At 50.2% G+C, this 12330-nt stretch overlaps 1 protein-coding gene across 5 annotated transcripts in view; it reads right to left on the reverse strand.

Moving 5' to 3' along the window:
• The window catches only part of TXNDC16 (thioredoxin domain containing 16), a 57833-nt gene extending 45747 nt beyond the window's left edge, over nt 1-12086 (reverse strand). For 2 of the 5 annotated variants that reach the window (XR_011726145.1, XM_071745156.1), the window contains exons 1-7: nt 11535-12083; nt 6158-6361; nt 5560-5642; nt 4373-4446; nt 3123-3197; nt 2701-2822; nt 993-1083 (exon numbers count right to left, since the gene is read on the reverse strand). Coding sequence is in view for 4 of the 5 variants with exons in the window: in XM_071745156.1 (XP_071601257.1) it covers nt 993-1083; nt 2701-2822; nt 3123-3197; nt 4373-4446; nt 5560-5642; nt 6158-6326 (614 nt within the window). In the remaining variant the exon portion in view is untranslated. Of the gene's footprint in view, nt 1-992; nt 1084-2700; nt 2823-3122; nt 3198-4372; nt 4447-5559; nt 5643-6157; nt 6362-8240; nt 8285-11534 lie in introns of all 5 variants that reach the window. The other 3 variants (XM_071745157.1, XM_071745158.1, XM_071745159.1) reach the window with 3 other exon arrangements.
• Nucleotides 12087-12330: the final 244 nt, after the last annotated feature.

The following is a 12330-nucleotide window of genomic DNA, read 5'->3' on the forward strand; positions in this document are numbered from 1 at the left end:
TTCACCAGCTAAGGAGGTGCCTGCTGGTGTCCTCTCTACTTTTTAAGCAGAATGAAGCAGACTCCTGTCCAAATGACAACCGTGCCATCTAGTGGCAGCCACAAAAAGCTCTCCCTGCTCAGGATCCTGCAGGGATGGGATGGAATCGTGGGGACTGAAAGGTTTTGGTGTCACCTGTAAGAACAGGCAGGTCGTTGTGTAAACTCTTTGCTGAGGATGCTACATGCTGTGGGCTACTCCCACCTTGGTTCCTCTCAGTTTCCTGACTGCAGGGGCTCACAGGAGGAAGTGGTGGGGAGGGATCTGCCCTTCAATCCAGCTCCTCCAGCATGGGAAGGGGATGGACTGAGCTGGCCAGCCCCAGGGCAGCCATGGGATGGGAAATCCCAAGTACAGGAGCAGTGACTCCCTCAGCTGAGCTGCAGAACTCACTGCTGACAGAAGTTGCTCAGATGAAAAGTAAAAATGTGTTGAAAAAAAAATCTGAAAAAACCACCCTGATCCAGGTTCAGCTCCCATCTCTTAACAATCCTGAAATCTCTGGCTGCCAGAAGATGGGATCCACACCCTCAGACCCCTTTTGAAGCCCCTATGGCCACTGCAGGAGAAAACAGGGAGCTGGGTGGTGTTTGTCCTGACTTCTTACCCTTCTCAGAAGCTCAGACTTGCTCACCAGTGCACAAAGCTGAGTGTTTTAAGCTATACCAGTCCCCTGTCCAAGCCTAGAGCTGAGGTTTGATCACTTATGGAGACACTGGACTTTCCTATAAAATCCCCCTCAATGAACAGTCACAAAATCCATGGCTACTTCAAGCCCAGGAACACAAGGAGCAGCTGGTTTGGGAAAAGCAAACCAGCTCTGACTGTCCAGCCTTGGCATAGCATCCAAATACCAGCCCAGATTTGAGCTGAGAAGCTGAGAAACCCAAGAACAGGGCAAATAGTGCCAGGGAACAGCTCTACATGGGGGGTGTGTGTGTGTCTGCACATACCTGGTGGCTTTCAGCAGCACTGGCTCAGTGGTCAGAACAAACTGGTGGACAGTCCCATAGACAAAGGCTGCCTCCATCACAGCTCTGTGCTCTGGGGAGAGAAAAGCAAGATAAAAATTCATCTCAGAGCCCTCCAGATCTCCCTCTTCATCCTTCCCTATTGTAAAAATCAATGCCCAGGCTTTCCAGAAACTCTGGGTAAAAAGTCACAGCTGTCTGAAGTAACTGGACCCAGTTGCTGATCCCCAGTAAACACACAGGTGGTGTCAGTGAAGCCATTCTACCAGGTACCTTTAACCAGAGAGCTGCCAACAAGTTTCTTTATTTATGAAGACAGCAACCTCAAAATCACACAGAATCTTAGGGCTTGGAGGGGACCTCTGGGGATGATCCAGAGCAGGTTGCACAGGATGGTGTCCAGGTGGGGTTGGAATGTCTCCAGAGATGGAAACTCCACCACCTCTCTGGGCAGCCTGGGTCACCCTCAAAGTTCCTCCTCCTGTTTAGATGGAATTTGCTGTGTCCCAGTTTGTGCCCATTCTCTCTTGTCCTGTCCCTGGGCACCACTGACCCCATCCTCCTGCCTCCCACCCTTTAGGTATTTCTAAGCCTTGACAAGATCCCCCCCTCAGTCTTCTTTTCTCCAGACTAGAAAGACCCAAGTCCCTCAGCCTTTCCTCCTTGGAGAGATGTTCTGGTCTCTGGATGTTTAGTCCTCTAATCAGCTTTGTAGCCCTCAGTTTGGCTCCAGCGAGGCCAAAGAAAGACAAAACAAGGACAGAGGGATAAACATAAGAATTGATAATAATGAGGGAAAAGGTTTCCTTAGCTTTACTTTGCTTCCCTTTTGTTCTCCAACAGAATGGAGGTATGGCTGAGGAGTCAAATGACAGCAGCTGATCATTTTATTCTGGAAAAGGATGCTCCAAGGTTTTGATCAGTGAGATTCCTGTGTATTTTCCCTAGAAGGGGTGCTGGATGTGCAGGGATGGCTGCTCCAGGGATTGCTCCTGATACCCAACCAGAGCCAGGGAAGGGTAGGAAGGAGCAAATCCCTAGATATGAATATTTTAAGTCTTTAGGAGCCTTACAAACCTGCAGTCACTGTATTATCACATAACTTATAGGTATTACTTTTATCATTGTTCTAGAACCAGTATGAGACCCCCTGAGAAATCATTTGCTAACACTCTAACCATTAGCTTTGTGTGACACTTATCCAGGTATTTGATTACTTCCATATTTTATTGTTAAGATATCTTCTTATTTGTTATCCTAACCCCTTGTTCTGCTATCCTAATATCCTAACACTCATATAATCCAATTCAGACCTTTTTAGTCCAGCTTTTAAGATCCTTTGTTATTTACAATAAAATTCTGGTTTCTACATATGCATCTCAGATACTATCTTGTCCTATTTAGGACACACTCTCTCCAGCAGTTCCCTGTCCTTCTTGAACAGGGGAGCCCAGAACTGGACTCCTTTCCCTTTCAAATCCATTCTGAAAGTTTATGGTCCCAGCAAAACTTTTTCTGGTGCAACTGGAAACACAGCAAGACACAGATGGAGAACTTGAGTCTGGGTGACCCTTGCAGGTTTCCTTGATCCTCCATTTGCAGGTTTTTGGGTCAGAAATCTAGTTCCCTCACAACTTAGTAATAAAAGACTCTGGGAAGAGAGGAAAGAGGAGAAGCTGAGTATTAATACCTGCTGTCCCAGTAGCTGGTACATAGGCAAAGACCACATTTGACTTCCCTTTCAGTGCATTTTCAATATTTTGAAGCTCTGCCAGTGTTTCAACATATTTAACTTCATTAAAGAGCAGGGCACTGAGGAGGGAGAAAGAAACAGCATCAGCAACTCTTAAAAAGAGCAAATTTCCAGCCACATAACCATGAGGGGATGAACAGGGTAAAAATCCAGCTCCTTGCTGGCAGACTGAAGATTCCCAGCCTGAGCAGCTGCCCAGATGTGCCCTGGTGAGACACCTCAGTGCCATAGATTTAACAGGGTCAAACCATGCAGAAGAGGGCAGCAGCCTTCTGCTGGGTTGAGGGCAGCCTCTGGAAGATGTGGGGTTTGTATGTTGTGGGAAGTTAAAGGTTTCCCAGAGCTGGAGCTGTACTTACAACAACACATTCCCAACGATGGAGTTCACGTCGAACAAAGCATCAGTGGGGAACTCTCTGATCAGCACATTTCCTCTGGGGAAGGAAGGAAGAGGATCAGGAAAAAAAAAAAAAGAAACAAAAAAAACAACCAACCAAACAAAAAAAAAAACCCCAAAAACCAAAACCAAAAAAACCCCACAAACTAGGAAACATTAGCTAAATTATTTTTCACTCTTCTGCTACCTGCTGGCACGGATGGCTGGAAAGAAAATGTCAGGATTGAAGTTGGGGATTTCTTAGGACTTAGGTGTGCAGGGAATGCTGGTTTAGTGGTGTCACATCTGACCCTGCTCTTTCACTCAACTTCTGGAGCCTGGTGATGAGAAGCCCAGCACAGACTGACAGAAGGTCAGAGCAGATTCTGAGCATCACCCTGCAGACCCTCACCACCTGAGGAGATGTTTCTGTGGGTCATGTACAACAGAAAATGAGAACTGGTTGATGAGGGGTCTGGAAAACCAGGAGAGGCTGAAGGAGCTGGGGCTCTGCAGCCTGGAGAAGAGGAATTTGAGGAGAAACCTTATTGCCCTCTACAACTCCCCAAAGGAGACTGGAATGAGGTGGGTGTTGGCCTCCTCTACCCAGTGACCAGTGCTAGGAGAAGAGGTGATGGGTTCAAGTTGTGCCAGGGGAGGTTCAGGTTGGATAATAGGAAAAAATTCTTCACTGAAAGAGTGATGAAGCACTGGAACAGGTTGCCCAGGGAGGTGGTGGGGTTGCCAACCCTGGAGGTGTTAAAAACCAGGTGGATGTGGCACTTTGGGAGATGATTTGGTGGTTAAGATGGTGTGGGACTTGACCTTGAAGGTCCTTTCCAACCATGAGGATTCTGTGAACTGAGTGGACACATGGAGAAGCTTCCAGCTGACAACTCATGATGAGCTAAACCTCCAGGGCAGACAAACTGAATACACCAAGAGGAAGACTACCAAAGAGTGTTTTTTTCTAGGACTAGAATTAAAAAAATGGTGTTCTGGGTGTAACTCTGGAGAACCTGATAGTAGGAGTCCACCAGGACAGGAGAACACAAATGAGGATGAGGCATTTGCAACACTGTGTTGGACCTTTTTGGGGGTAGTTTTCACTCAACTCTGTCTGTCACTTCTGTCCTTCTGGCTCCTACAAAGCTCTCTCTGATCCCAGAGGTTTTTTCCAAACATTTGCACTGGAAAGGAATGGGAATGTGGTGCCCAGGAAGCCCCCCTCACCTGAACAGGTAGGCTTTCCTTAATGCATTTTCCTTTCTGCAGTATCTTGAAGCATCCTCTTTGGGACAATTAACCTAGACATGGAAAGCATGTAATTAGACATCCACCTCCCCAAATGACTGCAAACACACAGCACTGCAGTTTTGATTCCATTCAAGAGGGTAAATATAGATTTTCCAAGCCTGCTGGAAGAAAAAAATAGAATAAAATGGAGGCCAGAGCTGGGGAGTGGAGCTTGTCATTCAGTTTTAGTGGGAGGTGTCCCTGCCCATGGCAGGGGGGTTGGAACCAGGTGATTTTTAAGGTCCCTTCCAACCCAAATCAGTCTGGGATTCTATGATTCTCCTGCCTTGATGGGGCTCAGATAGGATCAAGAGATCTTGTGAGCTGCCCAGGACACTCAAAGTGACAAGTATCTTCTTAAACTCAGCCTGTATCTGAAGAAAATTAAATACATGTATAGATGATACAGACAAATATATAAGCACTTCTTAACATCTAATTACACTTCCCTAAACCTGTCATTCCCTTACCTAAACCTGCATAAAGTTTCAGCTAAAAAAACCCTTCACCTAAAATACCTGTTGCACTGAATTGAAGGGGACCTTTTTTCACATTTTGGCAGGAGGGAGCCATGGAGAGGGTCAGGCAAATCCCACCTGGGTGAAATGGGGAATCTGATGCCCTCCTGGGCAGCAATGGGGATCCCACTCTGCCTTGTGCCATGCTCATGGGTGGACAGCAAGGACCAGGCAACTCCAAGGCATCCCATGCAGTGCTGGAGGGGATGGGGAACATGGGGCTGCTCATGAAAAAGACAAAGCTGCAGGGAAAATGTGAGTTATTTCCTCTCAATGAGAATTTCCCCTAAATCCTCAAACACAGGTTCATCTGCTGAGACTGAACTGGGAGGTCAGGAGCAGCTGAGGGCTCTGCCAGTCCCCTGTGTTTGGAGACACTGAGCCTCTCCAGGTGACCCACAGGTGGGACACAATTCACCAGCAGCAGATATAAAGCCAGGACAAGGGATAAAATGGGATGCCCTGGTCTGCCAACACCTGCTTTCTTCTGGGGTCCCACTGCTGTCAGCCCCCAAGGTGGGTTGAGAGAAGCTCTGGCCACCTCAGAGGAAGATCTACAGAAATAATCTGCAGAAATTGCCTCTGCTGCTCCTCATCCCCATTTACCTTCACCACTGAGATGCCATAGTCCTGCAGAACCTCAGCTGAGCTCTCAATCTGCTCCAAGAAGGGCTGGGCAGCAGGAGAAACTGAAATACCAGAAAAAAAAAAAAAGAAAAAAAAAGAGTTCGTTTTCATCCCTTCCCCTTCCTTTCAAACACACTCAGTGGTGATGTGGGAGCTGTGATAGAAACTCAGCCCATGTTTGTGTCTCTGGAAAACCAAGTCTGGGGTCACAAAGGTGCAGAACAAGAAAGATAAAGCCAAAGATCTGCTAATTTTTGAGAGCTCTCAATCCCTCAGCATGCAAGAGATTTCCCCCCATCTCTGGGAGGAACCATGGAAGAGAAACCCATCCTCTTTGAGGGGATAACTCCTGAGAAGGCTGGGTTTCTCTTCCATGGTATCTCCAAGAAAATAATCCAGAAAATTAATGAAGTTTGAAGCCTGGGGACACACAGCCAGAAAAGATTCAACCCCAGGAGGTCTCTGCCTGTCAGAAGTACTGTACAAACACAGTTCCACCAACTTTGTTCCACTTGCCCACACAGAAGCCTTTGCTGAAAACTCAGGCTGCCAAAAATACAGCCCATGAAATACCTACCATGATGGCTGAAGTAAGCCAGGGATGCTCTGCCAGCTTCCAAGCTGCTGAAATACTCCTGGAGGCTCAGCTCCTGCAGCAGCCTCGTGCTTCCCCACCTTGGGATGCAGGAAGCCCAGAAGAGCAGGAAAAAGAAAGAAGAAACCCATTGGACCTTTTGGGCTGGCATGGCTGCTGGCAGCTACAGGCACAGGAGAGTCACAACTGGGAAAAAAAAAGAAAAAAAACCAAATCCCACATAGGTATATATGTTTTATATGTATGTACTGACATATATCAGTGTCTTCTGCTCAGGTAGGTGCAGCAGGACTGTGATTTCCAGATAGGAGACAAACATCTCCAGGACATCATGGACTGGTCACTAGATCAGCAGGTGATCCAGACAACTCCAGAGATGACAGAAAAGTCCATTCTCTTTCCTCTGACTGGTACCTATCAGTGCATGGACCTCCAGTGCTTTCATTTAAGGGACGGTTTCCTTCCCTCCTTTTTTTTTTTTTTCCCTTTTGAGTCAACAAGTTACATGTGCGGGCAGAAAACAGTGCCTGTGTCAGACAAAAAAACCTCCCCCAAACTGTCTCAATTCTTGTTAAAAAGCCTGGAGGATGCCAGCAGTCTTAGATGTGTCCCTGAAAGAGATGCTGGCAAAGGGATGGACCACACTGCCCACCTCAGCCTATGCCAAATCCTCCAGATCCCTCCCAGAGCCTGCCCCAAATCTCTGCTGTTGGAGGTTTCAGCTGCACCACATGGCAGAAGTGTCCTTGGACTTGTCTTGACTTCCTCTGCCCACCCTCTGAAACTGGGGGCAAGGGAGAAAAAACCCCAAGGAGTGTGGCAGGCTGCAGGGCAGTGCTGGCAGTTTCCCCTTCTGATGGGACTCCAGGTGAAGCTCATGGAAAGCAGGCAAGGAAATTGGGGAGATGCTTCAGAGGATGGAGCAAAGAGAGCAGGGCTGCTTCCAGAGCTGGTCAGGAGTCCTGCAGAGGTTTTGCTTGGAAAAGATCAACCATGAAGATCAAATCCAACCATTAATCTAACCCTGAGGAGTTCAGCACTGCCCCATGGCCCTCAGCACCACAGCTCCAGGGATTTGAAAGCCTTTAAAGGGAGAGGAGGAATAGATGAGAAGGTGTGATCCAGCAAAGACCCCACAAACCATGCTGGGAGGAGCACAGCTCCCCACACCCCACTGACTCATAGAATCAGAGAATTTGTTTGGAAAAGTCCTTTAAGGTCATCAGGCCCAACCCTTCCCCCAGCAGTGCCAAGGCCACCCCTGCCCCATGTCCCTCATCCCCACATCTCCAGGGCTCTGAAACCCCTCCAGGGATGATGGGGACTCCAGCCTTGCCCTGGGCAGCCTGGGCCAGGCCCTGACAACCCTTTCCAGGGAGAAATTCTTCCCCAGCTCCAACCTAAACCTCCAGCTCAATTCCTCTTCTCCCATCCCTTGTTCCTTGGGAGCAGAGCCCAACCCCCCCTGGCTCCAACCTCCTCTCAGGGGCTTGCAGAGAGCCAGAAGCTCTCCCCTCAGCCTCCTCTGCTCCAGGATCAACACCCCCAGCTCCCTCAGCTGCTCCTGGGCAGACTTCTGCTCCAGACCCTTCCCCAGCTCCATTCCCTTCTCTGGACACACTCCAGCCCCTCAATCTCCTTCTTGTCCTCAGGAGCTCAAATCTTGCTCAGACTCAGGGGCTCAGGAAAGCTTCAGGCTGAGAAAAAAAACTTCTTCCCACTTCAGTGCCCTGTTTAACACCAGTTTCCCTCAGAGCCTGCCCTCCAGGTACCAGTCTCAGCTGCTGAGGGGACTGGAACATGGCTGGGATCTGCTCAACAAAAAGGCAGTGCTGGAGCTGAAGCTGTGGAGGAGCTGTTTGTGTGCATCCTGAGCTGCAGCTGTTTCCAGCAACAAATGCCCCTGTGTCCATGGAGTGTCATTCCCACCAACACCCTGTCAGATGCTGTCACTGTCACTGCTCTCTGATGAACCCAAGCTCCAGCCACTCCAAAACAAGCAGGCAAAGTCCCTCTGCTTTGCTCCAAGAGGGAGGAGTTGGTGGCAGCCAGGAAATGCTCAAACCTTCACAGGTTCCTTCTGGCACGGGTGAGGGGTTTGGATCAGACCTGAATGGCACAAAAAAACCAAAGATGGAGCTGGAAAGGCACAAATTACTTTTTTTTCCACCGGAAAATCTTCAGCTCACTCCTTTCCAGCTTTGGGAAATGCCAGGCATTTCTGGTCCTTTGCCCTCCCATCTGTTCCTGTGGCTTACACAGGGGACAGAGATCAGGGTGGAGGTGGGGGGGGGGGGGCTGATATTTATTAAATGACAAACTTGGCTACAGCAGGATGGAAAAATAAACACAATCCTGGCCTGTGGGAACCAGCCCAGGTCAAATGGGAGAGCTTACTGTCAAGGAGGCAAGAGGAGCAGCCTCCAAGAAGCCTGAAAGACTTCCCAGCATCATTCCTGAAGGGCAGTACCTTCAAACCCAACTCCAGCCCTGATTTCTCTTCAGGTCTCCTCTGGCTCTTGCAGTTTTCCTATCATCCACCTTCTGCCTTTTCCACATCCTTGTGGGACTGCAGCTCTTCTCCTTGCACCTCTCCCAAACACAGCCCTGGCTGCCCCCCCCCGCTGCACCCACCCAAAAATGTGCCCTCATCCCTTCTCCATTCCCACCTTCCCACCTCCTCCTTACTCCATCCTGTCCAGCAGCTCCTTTTTTGGGCCCCATCAAGCCAGATTTCAAAGCTTCAGCTTTTTAGGTCATTTCTTCTGTCACCTCTTTGCCACCCAAGGAAAATGGACACCCAAGGACCAGCACCCTGCACCACGGCCACTCACAGGATCACCAGAGAGGTGTGAAAATACCAGGGATGGGTGACCCAGCTGCTTGGCACCCCAGAGAAACCTTTAAACCATGGACCACAGATGGTATGGAAGCCCTGGTTCATGTTTTTACCCTCATACCTCCAAGACAAGGAGGTTAAGGCCACAGTAGATGACTTGAAATGGACCCAAACACACCAGAGACACCCAGAATAAATTCTGGTGGTGGCACAAATTGCTTGTGCATAAATTGTGAGTTTTGCTTGGGAATCCTGCAGGGACAACCCCTGGGATCCCTGCATCACCTCTGTGACCCTGGCTGATCTCCTTGGCCCCCTGCCTCAAGAAATCCCTGGCTGTCCATATTTATTAGAAGCTGCAGCACGTTTCATTCAAGGGAGGGTGGTGTGGGGTGGTTTTTAAGGCTCAAAAGATAAGAAAGAATCACTGTCCTGCTGGAATCATGGACTGCACATCCAGCTGAGTACCACCTCCATCATCTGGGGGCCTCCTTGAGCTCAGGAGGAGCAGAACCATCCCGGACTGAAAATTCTGGTGATGTCAGGAAACTCCCTCAGCAGGGTATTTTCCTCCCAGTGATCAATTACCTTCTTAAAAAATAACCAAACCTATACTGCTGGTCCAAATATGTTACAGTGCTGCTTCCCCTTTGTTTCATCTCATTATATCAGCATCTCCTCACCTGCAAGAGCCCTCAGTGGGTGAGTTTTAACACCCCAGGGAGATGCATTTACAGCTCACCTTGCCCTGTAGACCATGCACACAGGTTTCCCTTTCAGGGAACCCCCAAAAATTCCCTGAAAAGCTCCCTGTTCCAGCCTTCTGCTCAGCAAATCCACAGGAATCCCTCCAGCTAAATGTCACTACCCAAACCCCCATCCCAAACACATCCAACCTGCTCACAGCCACCTTGTCTGGGGACAGAATCATGGACTTATTTGGGTTGGAAAAGCCCTTTAAGATCATCAAGTCCCACTGTTCCCCCAGCACTGCCAAGGCCACCAGGGAGACAGGAACTAGATGTTCTTTAAGGTCCCTTCCAACCCAAACCAGTCTGGCACTCTATGAATATTTAAGTCTTTTTCCCCAGTGAGGTTATGTGTTAGTTTTATGGACTCCTATGGCTTGCAATAACCTCACTTCCTTACCAGATATTGCATTATTTTAGACACTTTTCACTACATGCTCCCCTTCCTTACTCTTCTTCAGAAAAATGGCCTTTTCCTAATCAGACCACTGAGGTTAATTATCACTACCCAGTTTTGCTGGAACAGAGCTCAGCCCAGCTCCTTTCAAATTTTTTAAAGTTCTTTGACCTAAGTAAGGTCAAAAAGCTGCATTTCCCCTCCTTTGCCCTGCTGGCCATGCAGCTTTTGATATATAAACCTTTAGACACCAACTGCTGATCAAGTCTGGGACTAAGTTTGGATCCAGACTCCTCTATGAGGAGGTGTTCAGAAAGCAGAGGTTGATTTTGAATCCCATGACCCAACAGGAGGATCTTCCTGGCATTTTTTCCTGCCCCTGCCCTCTATCCAGCAACTCCCCAAGCACACTTTGTGACACCACTGTTGCATTTACCACCAAACTTTGTTAAATCACTGTTTTATATCCATATATTCCTACTTCTTGCTTAGGATTTAAGTGCACCACTCCACCCCTGACACCCTAGAGAAATGGGAAGGTGTTTCCACCCTCACTGGACCCCAACTGGGATGTGATGCTGGGACCCCCAACAAACTCATGTTCTGCTTCCAGCCTCGCTGCAGAGATATTTATCCCCCCAGAGATATTTATCCCTCATCATCACCAACACCATTTGTGATCCACTAATGCTGTTTTCACCCAGCAGCATTTTAAGGATGCTGCAGATCCCTGTGTAATCAGCTCGTGGTGCAAATCCCTGCTGGGGCAGCTCAGGAAGGCACAGGCACATCTGGCAGGGATGGGAATGGAGATCTTCTCCATGCTGTCACCTCTCCCCCAGCCTCTGCTCTCCCCTGGAGCAGACACATCAGGTTTTCAGTCAGGATGAGAGCTACAGGACTGCAGCCAGGGGATGAAGGTGCAGAGAGGGGTGGCTGGGGTGAGCTGCACCTTGTAGGGCAGGGATCCTTCTCCAGGACCATCAGGAGAGGTGGGAAACGCGTGGACCTCAAGGCACATCCCAGTGTGCCTCCCTGGGTTGTTGAGATTTTTGGTTTTGGGTTTTTTTTTTCCCCATTTTCTGCCACTTCCACGAGAGTTTCAGTTTCATTTTCACTTCCAGGTCCCACTTCCCACCCTCCCAGCAGCACAACCGGGCTTTGCCTGCTACCCAAAATTCCAGGAGGGACGTGTCCTGCATCCCTGTCCCTTTGCCCATCCCGGGAGAAGCACCATTTCAGCTGATGCTGAGCAGACAGCCTCAGCATCACCCATCCCCTCTGTCCCTGAGGACCAGCCCCCTAAAATCCCTGGAAAGCAGCCCCGTGACGATGGACACCACGGCTGAGCATCCTTTAGGGGCTGCCACCTACCTGGGGTTCCCGAGATCAGCGAAATCCTTTGCTCCTTCCACCACAATTTCCAGGAGTCCATCCCACGGCCGGAGAATCCGTGAGACTCAAAATAAAGCCCGGGTCCTGCCCCTTCCGGGGTGGGACCCCTGAGGTCTCAACCCGAACCTTTCGGGTCTCTCCTGACAGCACCGGGTCTGGGGGGGTCTCCTGCCCGGCACCCCTCATCCACAGGGATCTCTGCTGACCCCAACAACCCCCTCCTTACACCCACACAGGTTCCTGGGAAATACCCAGACCGCTCCCCAAACCCAAAACCTTCAGGGACCCTTCTCCAAACGCTCCCCTCAAGGACCCCCCAGACCCAAACCCTCGGAACCGGAGCGCGCTGCCCTCCCGCAGCTCCCTGCCCCAATTTCTGCGGGGCTCCCCAGAGCCGCCCTACACCCTACATCATCGAGCTGCTGGGCGGGAGCTACCGAACCCTCCTCAACCCCCCGGTTCCCCGCAGCCACCCCCGGTTGTGCCTCCGCCCGCCTCTCGCAGGGGGACGGGGCGGGAGATGGAGGGGACGAGGGGACGAAGGAAGGCGGGGGGGGGAAAGAGGCGGGCGGCGGCGGCAACCCAAGAAGCGAGGCGAGAGAGCGGCGGGGGCGGCGGTGATTGACGGGGGCGGCGGGCCAATGGCGTCGGAGGATGGGCGAGGTGGGGGCGGGCCTTGGGGCGGCCAATGGGGAGCGCGCGCTGCCAGGAGCGAGCGCCTCAAATAATCGGGGCTCAGCTGATTGTCCCCGGCAGAGAGTTGTTTGGCGGCGGG

The sequence above is a fragment of the Heliangelus exortis genome, chromosome 5 (assembly GCF_036169615.1).
Source record: "Heliangelus exortis chromosome 5, bHelExo1.hap1, whole genome shotgun sequence".
NCBI classification, from domain to species: domain Eukaryota; kingdom Metazoa; phylum Chordata; class Aves; order Apodiformes; family Trochilidae; genus Heliangelus; species Heliangelus exortis.